Here is a 19789-nt window from a genome sequence, read left to right as displayed (position 1 = left end):
ACACAAGTGTATAATGTTTGATTTATGGGGTCAGACTGAAAACATATTATGCTGGAATAGTTGTACAGCCGCGTTCGTTATCGCCACGGAGTAGGACTAAAACTCTGCATTGGAAAAATAAATCGTTTCCATCCGAGCTGTATTTAATAAAGGGTCAAACATTTTCACAGCTGTTTGGTCAACGGCGCACATTTTTGCGTGCAGATTGCATTAACCACTTTTCCTTTGTCTGAAATTAAACTGTTCCCTCCACATATTGCTTTTTTTTCTTCTTCATAGAATAACACTGAGTGATACACTCTACCAAAAACGTATGACTCCCCCGCTCTAACTCAGCCTGGAGGCTGCGCAGAAAGCGACGGAGAGAAAAAGTGCACGAACAAGCACAACTTTGAAAGTTTATGCAGCCGCTGTGCAAGACGTCCTAAAGGGGGGGAAAAAATCTGCAGAAGAGCAAAGGCACCACAAGCTGACGGACTGAAAGCAGCAACCACTCCGAAGCAGCTTTTAAACCAAACTTAAAGTATCGCCCTGTGAAAATGGGCTTTCCGACGATATCTAGGTGTCATCGGGTTATTTTAAAAGTGTTTTTGCTTCAGTTTATCGCTTTTCAAGCAACAAATGCCCGCCCATCTCCTATAATCAGGTTTCCCGGAGACGATACCCCGAGAACAGACAAAGAAGTTGCTCTGGTGAGTTTATTGTTAAATCTATCTTACAGAATGTGCATCTAAAAGCTGCTGTAAAAGCTTTGCGTTTGTACGCAAAAACCGTTGTGTGATACTCAGAATAAAAAGCTATTGTTTTTATATAAATAAAAATGAGAGGAATTCATTTCCATCTTTTTTTTTTATCTTGCACATCTCCTGTAGCACTATCTGAATAAGTTTTATGGCTGCCCACAAGACAGATGCAACCTTATGGTGCTCAAAGACACTTTGAAGAAAATGCAGAAGTTCTTCTCCTTGCAAGAAACCGGAGAAATAGATGCCAAGACGGTGGAGATCATGAAAAAACCTCGCTGTGGTGTCCCGGATGTGGCCAATTACAACTTCTTCCATAGGAGACCCAAGTGGCAGAAGAAGGACGTTACTTACAGGTCAGACCCGTAGGGACTTTTGTGTAATGTTCCAGTAACTTGGTCTTGGCAACACCTATAATTCCTACTTCCTACTTTTTAACTTGGAACTTGTCAAATATTTGAACATCAAAGTGCTGGTCAACTCTAAAAGGACCTATTAAAAATACACATGTTGGGTGTACTTGGCTAATTTAATGTCATACATTGATACAATGTATTATTTACTTGTCTTAATCTCATTAAAAAGCTTTCAATAAATCAAAGCATTCCAGATGTAACATGGTACTTGCTTCCAACTGACACTTAAAAAAACTCCCCTAAGCCTCCGTTCTTCCCCTCCCTCCCCTTTCCAAATAGTTTTAAGTGCTTGAATTTTTTTTTTTTACTTCTTTAACCAGCATAGCTATGAAGTATGCATCAAGAATTTTGTTATGATGCTGTTTTAGAATCACAACTTAGTGGATTTATGTGTCCTAGTCATTACAGCCTGCCTGTTAGTATGTTTTCCACAAAACTGTTAGACAAAAACAATAACAACATGGTCATGCATGGTTTTAAAGAAAAACACAAAGTAAACTGGGTCAACAGATTTAGGATTTATTGCTTAATTTCAAGAGTTTCGGGAAACGCTTTCATAGATGACTCCTGTCATCTATGTGAGTCATCTATAAACTCACTGTCCAGTTTTTTTTCCATTATCTTGAAAAGAGAGGAGAGCTATGTGACACTTTGATCTTTCCAAGGAGTATAAGATGTTTGATCTTTTCAAGGAGTATGTGTGCATTTGTAGTTTCATTTTAAATTAACACATTGGTATTTCTTTGTAGAATCCTGGGCTACTCTCCTGACCTGGACGAGGAAGTCATAAATGATGCTTTCTACAGAGCCTTTAAAGTGTGGAGTGATGTCACGCCACTTTCTTTTACTCGCATCATGGATGGAGAGGCTGACATCATGGTTAATTTTGGCCGCAATGGTATGCTACGTTTGTAACGTGAATTATGTTTAATATTCCTAATATACAGCATTGATTTTTGTTTCCCTCCCTTAAGCACCTCCCTATCCAGAAAACAGTTGAGCAAAAGTTCAGATGTCTACAGGCTGTTTGCAAAGGACCAATAACACAAATGTTTTTATGGTGACTCTGCACATGACCATCCTATATTTAAGGAGCGTATAATAAAACAGTGGGAACTGTGGTCTTTGCAAAGGCCATTCCAGTCATTCCAACTAAAATAAGCACTTGATATTTACTTAGAGTGTTATAATATCACTCTGTCTGGCCACAGCCAACCACTTCGAGAAAGAATCTGGTAATTACAGTGAAGGACAAACAAAGCTTCTCCAGAGGACATAAAATTATTGTTATGGGCACTATAATAGTAATATTGTTGTAAGAAAAAAACGGTATAATCTTTGTTTGGATGTGTGTCAACAGAACATGGAGATGGTTATCCGTTTGATGGCAAAGATGGTCTCTTGGCTCATGCCTTTGCCCCAGGACCAGGCATTGGGGGTGATTCCCATTTTGATGATGATGAGCAGTGGACCTTAGGAGAGGGCCAAGGTAATTGAGCATTGACTCCATACTTTACACTATGAAAAGCACATGAGAAAAAAATAGCTTTTTGTACTGTTAAAAGTTCTAAATGATTCAAGCATATATCTACCTTTTAATTTTTTTTTAAATGTATTTCAAAGGTTCCTCAGTTTGTTTAAATGCCATTAATGTTATCCCCCAAAATTCCATGTTTTTGGATCTGTTATTATACCCTGACTGAATGTTGTGTATTTCCAGTGTAGGATCCAAAACGGGGCTGTTTCCCTATATTATGAGAGGATCCTCCTACCACAGTAGTGATTGAGGGATGCAGATCATCTGTGCACTTTTGAGCTTGAACTGGACATATAACATATTTTGATGGCTTACTACATGTTTTACTTTAAAACTGAAGTAGATCATTTTTATAAAAAAAATATTATTTACATATTTGTTAAAACTATTGCTATGTCATGACAGTAGGAAATGAGACAAGTAATCTGCAAAAAATGTTTAACTCCACCAGCAGTTGCAATACTCCCAGTAAGAACCAACCAATGAGATCCAAGAGGAATATTTTAGCAGTGTTAATCATGCTCTTGCACGCACTGCTCACACCCTGCTCACAGCTGTGCTAATGTCAGAGAAACAACCTAATGTTACAGGAAAACTAATAATTTATCGAGTTTTTGGCAGACTCCACTATGTGGGAAGGATTGAGGGTGAGTTATAGCATAGAAGAGAGAAAGGGGAGGAACCTGTGAGGTGTGCTTGTTCAAAATGTCAGACTAAATCCACCGTTTACTCAAAACTGCAGTTTTTTAGCAAATGACAACAGTTTATAAGATAAACAGTTTTTTTTTTTTTTTTAAATGTTTCAATGCATAAATTATCCAGATCTAAAATGACAATCAAAAACTAGAATCAAAGATTTATAACATTTGCAATCACTTTATGGAAATGTGTTTCTGTAGCAAACTGTAAATTAGATTTTCTATGGCAAACTTCTGTAACAGTTTGTGTTTGGAGCAAGATGACAGAAACCTAAAGAATGTGGTGTTCCAGTGTCGTAACTTCAGTTTATTTCACAGTGGTTAAACTTTGAAACCGACACAATCATTGCTGCCAGGGAAGTTAAACACAGTCACACACTTCTCTGGGCTTGTGATTGCTTTAGTTTGTATTTCAGAACTTTGACACTGTAAAACTTTATGAAATGATCTGAAAATCTGATTAAAAAAAGGCTACTCATTTTCTTGCCAGAAATGACTAAAATCATATGTTTGTTCCTTATTTTCTCCAAGCCCATTTCATTTATGTATTTCAAGTGTAAAACAGTTTAACATTAAGTATTACTGATGTTGTGTTAACAACAGTACTAAATACTTTTGTTATTAAGTTTAAAGCTGATGGAAAATATGAGCTGCATGCAGTGTAACCTAAACTGGGAGACAACTGAAATAACATGCTCAGAGTATTCAGCTAATCTGACTTAACCGTTCTGTAGCGTATACAAATTTTGGTGTATAGTTACTCAGTCTGCATACAGAAAAAAGCATTGCACATTTAATTGCTGTAGCATATTAGGTGATATTTTTAAATTGGTAAGGCAGCTTTACCCTACTTTGTTTAGATTTTTTTAATCTTTGTCTGAAGATACTGGCACTCAGTGTAGAAGTTGAAGCCATCTGGAGGCTGATTAGAAAAAATAAACTTTTGGAATTACACTACGTGACCCAGATAGATTTGATCCAAGTTTTATTCATTAATAAATTAATTTTGTGTTGATCTCTTGATTTACAAAAAGTCTACATTTTAAATGCGCTTTTCTTTCTTGGCATTTCATTGAAATCACATGCTGCTAAGCTGTTTAAATATTTTTTGTGTCAACTACCTTTCGTATTACTATTAAATCATTTTATTGTTGCTTTCTGCATTTACATGTAAACAAATTTAAGATTTTTAAGACACTGACATTCATTTATCACTTTGCAGATAATTGATGTTATGTAAATAAGCATCTAGAGTTAATGCATCATCAACAAGACAATTTTTGTTTTGACAGTGGTGAAAGTGAAGTTTGGCAATGCTGATGGAGAGTTCTGCAAATTCCCCTTCCTGTTCATGGGGACCGAGTACAACAGCTGTACATCTCAGGGTCGAGATGACGGATTCCTGTGGTGCTCCACCACCTACAACTTTGATGAAGAGGGCAAATATGGCTTCTGCCCTCATGAGTGTAAGCTTGTCACACACTTCTCAAATTTGGAAGTCAGAAAGACTTGGCAGAGTCTCCTGGCATAAACAGCTAAAATTCTCTGAACAATCAATTACTTTCTGGCCTCTTTATCTCAGGAACACTGATGCTGTATTCCAGCTTCATTTCAGACTTTATAACAATATTATACAATTATTTCTACACTCAAAAACCCTTCTGTTGTTTTGGACAGGAAGAAAGTAGGTTGAACTGTATGCCAGGAAAGCATGTTATTTCAAGCAAATAACTTGCTCTGGAGTGAATTATGGAACATTTCTTATCCATGTTCCGGTTTTACTAACCACTTTGTTTATCTCTGGTGTTCATGGTATAAGCATTGATGCATACCTGGTCCAAGCATCTACCAAAGTACATGTGTACTAAGATGTTTCAGATAATGTGAACATGTTTGAGAATTGTTTTTACCAGAGCTGCTTATTCTGTTAAGCTCTGGCTAATATTGATGTGGAAAATGTTTGCTTTTTGTCTCTTCTCTGGCTCTTTGTCTTACATCATCACTCATGGCATTTTATGATGACGTTTCTATCTTGTCGTTACTAAAAGTTACAGCGTGTCATGTCTTTATAGCATTACATACCTTTTTTTTCTGTTTTTACAGTACTTTTCACCCTTGGTGGTAACGGAGAGGGCGCGCCTTGTAAATTCCCCTTCAGCTTTCAGGGAGAAAGCTATGACAGCTGCACCACGCAGGGCAGGGATGATGGATACCGCTGGTGTGCCACCACTGAGGACTATGACCGTGACAAGTCCTATGGGTTCTGCCCTGAAACTGGTAGGTGTTTTCCTCTGCTCCCTGATATGCCCAGTATACGTCACCCCAATATTGAATAATCTAAAATTGTATAAGACTTTATAGGAAGTGATAACAATCACATAAATTTGTATACTGTTTTGAAGTCCCCACTTTGAGTTTGTTAAAGTAGATGTAGTTCAAGTTTCTTGTGTGTTTATCCCTATTGTGCAATGCTTTTCCATTGTTGCTGGCATGAATTCTTCAAGTGGGGCTTTTCAGCCTTGCTGTGGTTAGCTTAATTACAGTTAAACTATTTTAATGTGCACTGCTTTACTTTCCATTCAGTCAGTAAGATGTGTTTTCGGTTTAGATAGAGAAGTAGGTGAGGAGTTGGAAACAAATAATAATGACAAAAACTGTGATGTCACAAAGAAAATATTACCTCGAAAACACATCAATTTTGGTTGTGCTTTTTGACTCTGTTCCTGCTGTGGGTCAGCTAATATTTGTGTTGTGCTGGTTAATTTGCACTTCATCCACACTTGTTTCAAAGTACAACCTGTAAAACCTAACTTTGCTTGAAAAACATTTTGGCATTTGAATCAGTCTAAACTCTACTGCACACAAACCTCTAAAATAATCTACTGTGGTTTTCAGCAATGTCAACAGTGGGAGGAAATGCAGAGGGAAGCCCCTGTGTCTTTCCTTTCACCTTCCTTGGAGACAGCTATGACTCCTGCACTTCTTCTGGACGCAGTGATGGGAAAATGTGGTGTGCTACCACTAAGAACTATGACGATGACCGGAAATGGGGTTTCTGTCCTGACCAAGGTGCAAAAGCTTTGAGACTTACAGTTGGTGTATTTTTGAGAAATCACCCAAGTATAAAGACCACATAGAAAAATCAAATTATTTATATTTTATTTTGCTTTAAGTTACAGAAAACCAACACTCGGCATAAATGTAGAATACTATGAAGGAAATTGTGGAAATTCCAGTCATAAACTTGCCGCATTTAACTTGTAACCAAATTAAAAAATGACTCACAATACCATTTGATTGGATTGTTTTCAGGCTATAGCTTGTTCCTGGTGGCGGCCCATGAGTTTGGTCACGCCCTTGGTTTGGAGCATTCTCAGGACCCAGGAGCTCTGATGGCTCCTGTCTATACTTTTATGAAAGACTTCAGACTTTCTCACGATGACATCCAAGGCATCCAAGAGCTCTATGGTGAGAAGAAATTTCATACCATTTTCTAAAAAGCATGATTATCTTAACTGGGAAGCAGAGAAGAATGAGAGTAAAATTTCCTGGTATATCTGACAACAGGTGTGCCAACCGACAAGCCTTTGCCTCCAACCCAGGGTCCTGTCACTCCAATGGACCTTTGTAAAGATCCAGTTATCTTTGATGCTGTTGCACAAATCAGAGGAGAGACATTTTTCTTCAAAGACAGGTAATAGCTTAAAATGTAACATGTTGTATTAAGAGGGCTTTAGCATGTGTGCATGCAAATGAGGAAGCAGCCTTGCATATTCACTAGACATTTTCAGTTATAAATGTTGTTGTTTAGATTAATGTTGGGGATATTTATGCAAATTTGATAGTTAATTTAATCAATAATATCATAGATAAATGAGGCACATATTTCGTTTCATAAAATATATAAAATATATTTTTAAAGCTCTGTTCTAAATGATGATCTATTTATGTATTTGTAAGTTGATTCTGGGTATATCAAAACTAGAATACAATGTAAAAATTTAAGTAACTACACCTTATTAAGAACTATTTTTTTATATTAGTAATTGCACTAAAGTAAATTTCATGATTTGTGGTGGTTTTTCAGTTGTCCCCTCCCCACAAAAATCAACAAAGTAAAACATAAATGCTGACAGTGCTTCTACCCCATGAAAACTAAACTTTACAGTCAGGATGTTGGCTCAAATTGAATAGATCACTGTAAGTTTGTGGTTCCCACAGTTTAATTTTTTATGCTCAACTAACAGAACATCAACTGTTCGGACCAGTTTGCTACCTCCCAGTTACAGAGATTCCTATTACTGGGAGGCAGTGGTTGGAAGAGGACATTGGATGTTTAGATGGTTCCCCACTCTTACTACTTCTTAAATAAATTAAATATGTAGATCAAACAGTCTTAATGAAAGCCAGTGGTGCTGAAGATGTCAAAGGCACGGAGAAAAACAAAACAAATTTTGCAGGAAGTTTACACGACAAAGAATACAGTGCTGCAAAAAATATTGCAACTAAGATGTTGTAGGTTGATCAGGATTGGTTTCCACTTTGGCTAGGCGAAAACATATTGGTTTTTGGGTTTTCTGTGTTTCTTTTCTGCCAGCACTCAATCTCTTGGCAGCTTCTGGTATTACATGCCAAATAAAAACATCACATGCGCATTTGGCATTTTAGACGGTGAACAAATCACATTTCCACAGCAAATAGAAAAATGTCATTTTAGTATTTTTTGACCTCATTGCTATTAACTCAGGAAGAGACATAAATTTCCATTTTGATAATATACCATCTCTAGCTATACTTTAATGTATTTTTCCACAATTTATAGTTAACAAATTATAAAACTTAAACATATTTTAAATATCTAACATTAACGGTAAAAGTATGAAAGAAATACTCACGCACTGTGATACTCATTCAGACATGTTTTCAACATGAACATTGCTGCATTTTTTTAGAGTCGGCTTTATAGCCATCAGTGTGGGGTGAAGGGATTTTGTGGCTAACTGTAAGAGTCTAGCAAGGGTGTTTTTTTAAGGTAGTTAGAGGAGAGAGTTCAAAGTCTGTAAAGATTAGATTTGGGTGTTCATGGTCTTTATCAGTAGCTGTTCTTGCAAAAATGGCACCCTTAGTGTACCCGAAACCCCATCACAGGACATCCATCCATCCATCCATCCATCTTCTTCCGCTTATCCGAGGTCGGGTCGCGGGGGTAGCAGCTTCAGAAGGGAGGCCCAGACTTCCCTCTCCCCAGCCACTTCTTCTAGCTCCTCCGGGGGAATCCCGAGGCGTTCCCAGGCCAGCCGAGAGACATAGTCCCTCCAGCGTGTCCTGGGTCTTCCCCGGGGCCTCCTCCCGGTGGGACGTGCCCGGAACACCTCACCAGGGAGGCGTCCAGGAGGCATCCTGACCAGATGCCCGAGCCACCTCAACTGGCTCCTCTCGATGTGAAGGAGCAGCGGCTCTACTCTGAGTCCCTCCCGGATGACTGAGCTTCTCACCCTATCTCTAAGGGAGAGCCCAGCCACCCTACGGAGAAAACCCATTTCGGCCGCTTGTATCCGCGATCTCGTTCTTTCGGTCATGACCCAAAGCTCATGACCATAGATGAGGGTGGGAACGTAGATCGACCGGTAAATCGAGAGCTTCGCTTTTTGGCTCAGCTCTCTCTTCACCACGACGGACCGGTACAGCGCCCGCTTGACAGCAGACGCTGCGCCAATCCGCCTGTCGATCTCCCGCTCCCCTCTTCCCCCATTCGTGAACAAGATCCCGAGATACTTAAACTCCTCCACTTGGGGCAGGACACCCCCCCTGACCCGGAGAAGGCACTCTACCCTTTTCCGGCTCAAGACCATGGCCTCGGATTTGGAGGCACTGATCCCCATCCCGGCCGCTTCACACTCGGCTGCGAACCGCTCCAGCGAGAGCTGCAGATCACGATCTGATGAAGCCAAAAGGACCACATCGTCTGCGAAAAGCAGAGATGAGATCCTAAGGCCACCAAATCGGACCCCCTCAACACCTTGGCTGCGCCTAGAAATTCTGTCCATGAAAGTGATGAACAGAATCGGTGACAAAGGGCAGCCCTGGCGGAGTCCAACTCTCACCGGAAACGAGCCCGACTTACTGCCGGCAATGCGGACCAGACTCTGACACCGGTCATACAGGGACCTGACAGCCCGTATCAAAGGGCCCGGTACCCCATACTCCCGGAGAACCCCCCACAGGGCTCCCCGAGGGACACGGTCGAACGCCTTCTCCAAGTCCACAAAACACATGTAGACTGGTTGGGCGAACTCCCATGCACCCTCCAGGACCCTGCCGAGGGTGTAGAGCTGGTCCAGTGTTCCACGACCAGGACGAAAACCACACTGCTCTTCCTGGATCCGAGGTTCGACTATCCGACGGACCCTCCTCTCCAGGACCCCTGAATAGACCTTGCCAGGGAGGCTTAAGAGTGTGACCCCTCTATAATTGGAGCACACCCTCCGGTCCCCCTTTTTGAACAGGGGGACCACCACCCCAGTCTGCCAATCCAGGGGAACTGCCCCCGATGTCCATGCGACATTGCAGAGTCGCGTCAACCAACACAACCCCACAACATCCAGAGCCTTAAGGAACTCCGGGCGGATCTCATCCACCCCCGGGGCCCTGCCACCGAGGAGCTTTTTAACCACCTCGGTGACCTCGTCCCCAGAGATTGGAGAGCCCAACCCAGAGTCCCCAGGCTCCGCTTCCTCAGTGGAAGGCATGTTGGTGGGATTGAGGAGGTCTTCGAAGTACTCCGCCCACCGGCCCACAACGTCCCGAGTAGAGGTCAGCAGCACACCATCCCCACTATAGACAGTGTTGGTGCTGCACCGCTTCCCCCCCCTGAGACGCCGGATGGTGGACCAGAATCGCCTCGAAGCCGTATGGAAGTCTTTCTCCATGGCCTCTCCAAACTCCTCCCACGCCCGAGTTTTTGCCTCAGCAACCGCCCGAGCCGCATGCCGCTTCGCCCGCCGGTACCCATCAGCTGCTTCCGGAGTCCCACAGGCCAAAAAGGCCCGATAGGACTCCTTCTTCAGCCTGACGGCATCCCTCACCGAAGGTGTCCACCAGCGGGTTCGAGGGTTGCCACCGCGACAGGCACCGACAACCTTGCGGCCACAGCTCCGATCGGCCACCTCGACGATGGAGGCACGGAACACGGTCCACTCGGACTCCATGTCCCCCACCTCCCCCGGGACGTGTTCGAAGTTTTGCCGGAGATGGGAGTTAAAGCTCCGTCTCACAGGGGATTCCGCCAGACGTTCCCAGCAGACCCTCACAACACGTTTGGGCCTGCCAGGTCTGACCGGCTTTCGCCCCCACCACCGGAGCCAACTCACCACCAGGTAGTGGTCAGTGGACAGCTCCGCACCTCTCTTCACCCGAGTGTCCAAGACATACGGCCGCAGATCCGATGAAACGATGACAAAGTCGATCATCGAACTGCGGCCTAGGGTGTCCTGGTGCCAAGTGCACATATGGACACCCTTATGCTTGAACATGGTGTTCGTTATGGACAATCCATGGCGAGCACAGAAGTCCAGCAACAGAACACCGCTCGAGTTCAGGTCGGGCGGGCCGTTCCTCCCAACCACGCCCCTCCAGGTCTCACTGTCATTGCCCACGTGAGCGTTGAAGTCACAGGACATTTTGTGAAAAAAAATAACTTCCTCAAATATCCCTGTCTGGGTACCTAAAGGTTGCAGCCTGATAGTCCAGCTACAAGATAAAAAATCAAGGGGTGACCAGTGTCTCACACCACATGTGTTGTGTGTGGTTGGCAGGAAACAGAGCCTGATCTCCCAGTACTTAACTACAAGCAGTAGACTCCTACTCAATATATGGGCATGCCAACTCTGCACTGATTAGAAAAACAGCACTGAAATGATCAAAACTCACTAGATATTTGAGCTTTTGTTTCAGAGAAACAATCATCAACAATAAGATTGAAATGATATATCGATATCCTGCGGTGAGCATGAAAGTAAAACTTAGCAGAAAGGGGAAAAACAAGCTGATTCCCTTTCCCGTACAGAGGCAAACATAAAATTCATTAGTCATCAGAACCGTCTGCAATCCTGTCCTCCACCGGCGCCGATGCATCTCAATGCTTTGCAAAGTTCACCAAGCAGAGCTTTTGTATATGAGCAGTTGTTTGCTTTTGCCTGATTTGAATCGGAATTTGTAGGAAATATGAAGACAGGTTTATGTTGCATAGCTGTCAACATTTGGTTAATGGGTAGAAAGATAGACTTTGTCAGCAGAGGATCTCTTGTTTCTTTCAGTTTCTAACCCATGAGTTAGAAACCACATATCTCACAGATCTTACTTTATTGCAAAAAACCCCCCAAAACATTTCATTTCACTGTGGGTCTTATCCTCACATTCAAATTGAGCACCAGAGCAGCACATAAGCTCACAGAGTGCTCTTCGGACCATGAAACTTTGGCTAGGCTGTTTGAAACCAAGCTGAGTTGAAACCTAAATCCATTCAAAGCTTTAGAGGACTGAAGATTTAAGCAGTGGAAGAAAGGGAAGAGTTTTGAGTTCAGTATGTGAGAGTTACTTGCTTTCTTGCTGAATATTTGGGCAGGCAAGGACATTTTGTTTTGTTGAATCACACAGCAGGCGTAATGTTTTAGCCCCATTCTGTTATGTGAATGTTGTTTTTGTGTTAGAATTTTAGCATGCACCAAAAGACCTAAATTTGAGGTGAATGTGAGGGAGAGAAAACAATAAGCTGTCTCAAACCAGTCTCACCTAATAAGATGCCTTGAAGTTATTTGTGTTTTATAGTCGTTAGCCCTATTTGCATGGAATTAGTTTTACCTGGGGACCACATGCTATTTGTAATAATTGCAGAGGTTGTCTGTGTTCTTAAGCTTGTGCAAATCGGCCATGTCAGTAATTTGTAAAGTAAAAATCCCCTCGCAAATTACCTGCTATATTTTGCTGAACTCCAAGGTCCTGTGATAATCCAGTGCGAATAGGCATCGCTGTAATTTGGACAGAAATGGGCGGGATCCAACACGCAAATGGGCATTTTTTATTTCCTGGGCAAATTTTTATTTGCTTTAGGGCAAAAAATGGAGGCTGTGTTGGACTGTATTGAAAACCTTTTGGGTCCTGGACCAGAAAAACCCTATAGATCAGCAAAGTGCAACATCAAACAGGAACGGCTGAAGAGAAGTAGCAGAATCAGATGCAAATGGTGGTTTGCATCATGAGCCACCATAAGAATCCTTTTCTTCTGTTTGTAGCCTTCTGGTTTACAACTTGCTAGCTCTTGCAGTAACACAGCACTGAGCTGTGGCCGTAGCCTGAAAAGTTGTTCTAACATCAACTCGCATCATTCCTCAGGTTGACGCGAAACGGCGCGTTATCATCATATCCGGGAGATGTCCATACATCTCAGCAAAATCTCAGGATCCTCTACCTAGGATGCTCGCCACATAAAAAGCAGACATTGAGGAGTAATTCATTTATTACATGGGGTTCCTAGATAAGGCTTATGCCTTGTAAATAAGCCTTTAGAACAAGCAAAATTCTGTAGCTTTAAAAAACGACTGACGCTGACATGTCTGTAGTACTATAGCTTTGTTGACTCTTGGATTGTAAAACTGGAGTCTGTCGTTATGCTGAATCAGCACCTGTGTGATGTCCCACAAATCTTAACACAGTGCAGTGAGTAATGCTCCCAGCACTCCCTGAGGTCAGCATAAAACTGTCTGTCTGGAGACTTAAGGAAAACACTATTATAAACTCTGTTGCATAGAAACAGTTTGAGAAACCTACTGATTAGACTCCCTACCAGTAACATCTGCTCATGCACTTGGGATACAAGCACACGTGACTGGTTTAAGGATGAAAAAGCTGAAATTTCTGTTCTGCTTTATTAATAACACTAATAGTTGCGCTGTGACTGACAGACTTAGAAAACATTTCACAAGGATTAGAGCAATGTGGACAAATATCAGCTGAAGAACTTCTTGCTGTTTGAAATAAAATCCCGCAATACTGATCTACACAAGTTCATGTTGTGCATTGTTAGATGATTTTCTTAGCCATGAATACAACTGGCCTGTTTTGCAAAGACATTACTACGTAAAGGCTGTGCTCGAGGCTTACTACACCAATAATTATTGGGCTCTGAGATATTTGAGAACTCTAAATTATAAAGCTACCATAGCATTTTCTGTCTGTAATATGCACTGGTATTACTGTGAAATGTAGCGATGCATCCGTAAGACCATGGCCATTGTCTATTAAATTTGCCTATTGAATTTAAAAAATGTTTTCACCAAAGAATTTGTTTTTGTCATAGTCCTTATGCCCAAATCATACTATTGTATAGCTGTCCTGCATTTTAGAGGCACAAGAACATGCACTGCTTTAGGTTAACCCTCCAGCAGAGCCTGTTGTGAGAATGTAAGTGATGCAAAAAAAATAACACTTAATACTGTACCAAACTAAAAGTATAGTAAGAATAATAGAAATGAAGCTAAAGGGCTGTTGTAGAGAACTCTCTCTGTTAGCTTGTCAACTTCGCCTTTTATTGAAAAGGAAGGCAAAGTAAACTTTGACAGATCCATAAAACGTCTGCTATGTCCATCTTCACTTCAAAATGATCAGGCTAATTTTTGCTATTGGCAACTTTTTTTTCCATTTAGAAAATAGGTCAGTGGAAAAGAGTTCGGGGAGCTGCTGCTGTTATTTTGCAGCTGCGTATTGGAAATCCAGGCAAGATGGGTCTTGTTCTGCTGGCGTCTGCAGCCTCAGTTCTAATGAGTACCAGATGCTCATGAATCAGGCCATTGTAGCTGGCTGGCCCAGTGAAGCACTTGCACTAAACTGCAGAACTCAAAGTACACATGCTCTTCCCCCACCTTCAGATCAACCCCTCTCCGTGTCGGTTTGCCTATCAGGCTAATTTCTTTCCCTGGCTCGTCTGTTGCACGATCACTCACTCGTTCTCTTTCTGCCAGGTTCCTGTTCAGGTCAGTGAACTTCAGGAGCAAACCCAGTGGCCCTATGCTAGTGGCCACCTACTGGCCTGACCTCCCTGCGAAGATAGACGCTGCCTATGAAAATCCAGTGGAGGAGAAAACAGTCTTCTTCTCAGGTTTGCTGGAAAACAAAAGATATTTAAGAAATAATCAATCTGGATCATACAGAGCCTTAATCTCTGATCCTTATGAGCAGATTTTCTGTGACGAGATTCTTTTTTGCATGTTTTCTTTAATACTTTACCACCATTTTACCACTTGATCACCAAATTCTGAAGCCAAGTAGTTGCAGGAATGTTGGCTGAGTACATATTTGTGGTGTGCTCTTAAGATATTCCACCATAGTCGTTAGTGGTTTTTAGAAACATTCTCAGCATTACATTAATATGAATATATCCCAGAAAATTGGGAAGCGTTGCACAATATATTATCTAGCCTTGAAGACTTTGACTTTATTTAAGAATAGTTGTCCAATAATTTCATTAAATGTGTGTTTAGATGAAAAAAAGAAGTGCTTGATTGAAATGTTTTGCTTATGAGGTCAACATAAAGTTATATCTTTTATTACTAAAACTCAGTGACAAGCTGTGTTTTGCAAATTCTTCCATTTGGCTGTTTCCTTTGATCCCAGGTGATGAGATGTGGGTTTACAAAGCCGATGAGCTGGAAAGAGGTTACCCGAAGAGGCTCTCCAGCTTTGGCCTCCCTACAGATGTGCAGCAAATCGATGCTGCCTTCAACTTCAGGAAGAACAGGAAGACTTACTTATTTTCTGCAGACAAATTCTGGAGGTGAGGACAGGGACACGTTATCCAAGTATTTGCAAAGCTGCAAAACACATCAGACCTCTTAAGTGAAAACTATGATACCTCTGATATCATAACCTTTTAAAGCGGTACTAGTGCTGCATCTGGATTAGGTTTGTGTTTCGGTAAGACCTAAACTACACTGTAAACCATTCCACATCTGTTAGTGCTTACATCATGGAAATTTGGAGTGTTGACTCACTGTTTTATCAGCAGTCTCAAAGGAAAATGTGACCTCATGCTTATTATGCCCTTCCAAAAGGATGCATTTTAATTTCTGACTGCTATGGGGTTTTTTTTTTTTTTTTTTTTATAGATACGATGAAAGTAGTAAGGCAATGGACCCTGGCTTCCCCAAGCTTATTGCTGAATCCTGGAACGGCATTCCTGATGACATTGACTCTGCTTTCAGTCTGAACGGCATTGGTAAAATTACATTTTTAAGTCATATTAAATACATGCAAATCTCTGTGTGGCAGTTTTGTTTTGTGGTTTGGTATTTCTGACAAGATATAGACACACCTGTCACTAAAGAAAAACTACTTTTGAAATCACATGCTTTTACAAACAGTACACGGCTCAGAGCCTCGCTTAGCTGTAGGCTACTGCTAAGTTAGAGACTTTGCAAAGTGAAGCAGTGCCTTCTGAATTAGCATGTTAGTCTGTTTATTATTGCTGTTCTGCTGATATTGCCCTGCTAGTATGCTATCTTTAAGCCAATAAGTTCTTAACATAAAGCCATGGTGTGGTATGCAAGGTTCATCTGACCAGCTACACCTAAGTTAATTGTAATCTTTGTAAGTAGGCAGAAAATAATGCCTATCGTGTGGTGTCTGGATAACAATTGTCTTGTAGTTATCTAAAACTATGGCTCCTAATACAGCTCAGCTCAATATATGTTAGAAGTAGTACATGATAACCAGAATTTTTTTTTTTAACATTTGCTACTCCTCTGGTGTAAGACTCAAGTATTTGTCTCTGTTGGTCACTCTGTTCCTCTAGTCATATAAATAAAGAACAAGCTCTGTCCAAATAAGACATTTTCTGCAGTCAAAACAAAATTGTTGCACTGCTATATGTGGCTGGCCATTCTAGAAATTTTTCCCTTTTGAATAATCAACATCTGTGACGTATTGCTTGTACCAAAGTGACACTTCTAGTTGTGGTAACATTTGTTTCAAACTAATCAGAGATTTACAATTATGTCACTTTACATCATCAAAGGAACAAGGATGTTCTTTAGGATTTGGACATCAACCAAAAACTAATTTATCAGTTTAACCAAAAGCTTCAGCATCTGCCTACTTGGTTATGCTATTTGCGAATCTTTTTCAGGGTCATTTAATTTGATTATAAACTATGTAAACCACAGCAATGCTAATAAAATAGCAGTTTTTTGAAAATGTTTGTAATCTCATAATAATGTGGAAAAGACCTGTTTTCCACATTGCACTCCTCTGATAACACAGATAACACTTACCTGATCATATATAGAACATTTCTTGCCAGGTAGACTACAGATCCCTGGACACTCAAATGGTTGTCAACTTGTGAGCAGCTTTTTAATCTAAATGTAAACTTTTTGAAACCTTAAACATCAGTGTAACAACTTTAGTAAAGTTTTTTTTCTTTTCTTGTATGACATATGGTGCTATTTTGGTTTAAATTTGTTGATTTTCCTTTTTTTATGTTGTTCTTGACCAGAGTTTTGTTTCATTTATAGCTCCATTCAGAAGTTGGCATCCGTGTTTTAAAGGAACAGATTCAGAAATCTTCAAGGATGCATAAAAGCAGCAGACCTGAAGTCAGGCTGTGATCTATTTATTATTATGGAAGACAGAGGAGATGCTTAGTTGTTCAGTCTGTGATTTGCAATGAGTGAACACACAATGGTTTTTGATCACATTGTCTTCAGGGTATGCTATTAAAACCAGATGAAAACAGACATTTAGATAGATTGCTTAAAAAGACATAACCATTTATCTCACTTTGGTATTAAGTCAGACTGAGCTTTTTCTCTTTTAAATCAGATAGGCAGATAGGAATACTAAACATATTTCTGTTTGCCAAATGCCTAAGTGATGAGAGTATTGTAGGGAGTTTTTGAAAAAAAATTCTTTACATTCTAAAGATAACTTGCATGTCCTTTGTTGTATGCCTTTCCAAACAGTTTTAGTATCTTTCCACGAGCGTCTCATTATAGTTTGAGGAATTTTGACCAATTCTTCCTCACAGAACTGCTGTATCTGAGTCAGGTTTATAGGCTACCTGGTTTTCAAGCACATGTTCAGCTCTGGTAATGAAACTTTAATTGTTCTGAGCTTGAGATGGCCACTTCAAACATTGTCTTTGTTTTCCTAAAACCAATGTACAACTACATTTGCTGCTATTCTTAAGCTACTGTCCATTTGAGAGACAGTAAACAGTCTGTTTTTGCCCACGTGTCAACTTCCTTGGGCAACTGACCTGATTTTATGAGATGTTGCTTTAATATTTCCACAGAGTGTTCATTATGACATGCATTTTGTTAAGTCCCATCAGTTATTTTCACAGCAAGACACAGAGCACAATGCTGCCACCTCTGTACATGACATGGTATTGACACTGTGTATAATTGTTTGAGCAGAAAATATGACATCTTTAGGATCATGATGGGGTTAACTAGAAAAATAAGACATCTGTTTAGACAGCAGATATCTATTATCAACTCTGCATAAAGGGGAATTTTCAAAAATGTGAGCAAACGTTTACCTTACAGTCAGCTATGTGTCCACGGGGTTTTGGAGGCTATGCAAATTATTTCCCTGGAGTTTTCCATTACTGCTCTGCTACCATGTACACAAGCCTCACATACACACATTTATATAAGGCAAGTCTGTAACCGTCGACAAAGGTGCTTCTGTGCACCACTTAACATATTTCACAAGGAATATTTCTCAAATTTTAACTTCAACTGAGATTGATTGGGTATTTCTTTTTCATAATTCATTCACAATTGAAAAAGATTACACAATTTTAATAATTGTAAAGGCCCATAAATGTGTTGCAATATTCATCCAGATTTTCTCTTGTTTAACACAAGCAGTTTAATATAAAGCTTCATAATGTTTAAACCCTGAAACATGAATGTGAGTGTTATGCTTGTCTCTTTGCAGATTACAGCTACTTCTTTAAAGGAAGTCACTATTTCAAACTTGAAGACAGCAGTTTGAAGATCGTCAAGTTGGGAGAAATCACAAAGGACTGGCTTGGTTGCTGAACATCTACCAAAATGTTTCACAGCAGGTGATGATGGTCTCATGAGATCATCAGTGTTAATCACACACAACTTGAGGTTGTTTCAGTGCACACTGTTACACGTTTTTATCCTTGGCCACTCTGCAAGCTTCTTTGGGACACATGTACCTCCAGCCTCCAGTATAACCGATCTCAGCTGGTAGAATGGCATTTCAAGGCCTTTTTTCACAGGCTAAATGTATGCACCTGGCAAATTGCTTTATTTCAGTGTGATTTTTCTAATTGTATGACTGATGTATGACTTTTTAAAAAAAATATGAACCCCTTTTTTCTTTTTTTTTTTTTTTTTGAGGAAGACCGACATCAGGTATGTCTACATTGCATTGCAGCGTTATGCAGTGCCAAGAGATATTGGCTATTTTTGAAAATTTTGATTCTACAAATTCTGTTTTATACCATATGAATAGATACTGGCCAGGGATTACTTCTGTATCCAGTGTAAAAAGCAGAGCTTTACATAAATGTATCAGTTGTATTAATTTTCTCCATGTGCAAAACATGTACACGCACAATGTGACCGAGAATGGTGCTTTCAGAATTTGCTTCTTACATTTAGTCCTGCATATGTAGTGAATATTTTACACATTGTTATTTTGTGTGATGGGAGTACTCAGTACAATCTGGATGTTAGAAAGTAGCATTCAAAGGCTTGTTATTCTTTGTATGGTTAGCACTTTGTATATTACATACAGGGGAACTGCACAAAAGAGAGACCAGATCTTGTTGGGATCTCTCTGTTGCAGTTCTCTTATGGTGCAGACAGATTTATTTGGTAGAAAAGGCACAGGTTGCCTCTAGATGCTATATAGGTTTGCGCCATGATGGAACAAGAACAAGAACATTGCAGTAGTTTTGTCTACTTGTATTTTTATATTAAGATTTTTTGTTAGGTTTTAACAACATAGTCATTATATCTTGTATTTTTGTTCTAAAGCTTGTGCACTTTGTCTCTGTCATCAATAAATGTGGTTATTTTAACTCTATATGTTTTACAAAAATATGTAGACACACTTGGGATTCATCACCTTCAAGCTTAGAAATACAGCAACGAAGAAGCGGTAGAAGTACAGTCAGAGATATTTGCACACTGCTAGGGATCTTGTTCCTAATCTTTATCCCATTGATGTTTCTCACCAAACAATAAGCACATTTTAAATGTGCACCAAAAGGAAAATCTGAGATAAAATCTTGCTTATCTTAAAGAGCCTTTGCCAAAACAGAAGACTGACTGCTTTATATAAAATAATGTGAAAGGT

At 40.3% G+C, this 19789-nt stretch overlaps 1 protein-coding gene across 1 annotated transcript; it reads left to right on the top strand.

The window, feature by feature from the left end:
- Positions 1-320: 320 nt before the first annotated feature.
- Positions 321-19516, top strand: mmp2 (matrix metallopeptidase 2). Its single transcript, XM_014474082.2, has 13 exons — positions 321-692; positions 873-1099; positions 1909-2057; positions 2520-2648; positions 4687-4860; positions 5498-5671; positions 6290-6463; positions 6707-6862; positions 6962-7088; positions 14410-14546; positions 15062-15221; positions 15553-15662; positions 18392-19516. The coding sequence occupies exons 1-13, from the start codon at positions 540-542 to the stop codon at positions 18493-18495; spliced, it is 1974 nt and encodes a 657-aa protein (XP_014329568.2). The 5' UTR covers positions 321-539; the 3' UTR covers positions 18496-19516.
- Positions 19517-19789: the final 273 nt, after the last annotated feature.

This window comes from Xiphophorus maculatus, chromosome 4, assembly GCF_002775205.1.
Source record: "Xiphophorus maculatus strain JP 163 A chromosome 4, X_maculatus-5.0-male, whole genome shotgun sequence".
Lineage (NCBI taxonomy): Eukaryota > Metazoa > Chordata > Actinopteri > Cyprinodontiformes > Poeciliidae > Xiphophorus > Xiphophorus maculatus.
Note: the sequence above shows the minus strand (reverse complement) of the source record. Positions and strands in the feature narration are given on the sequence as shown.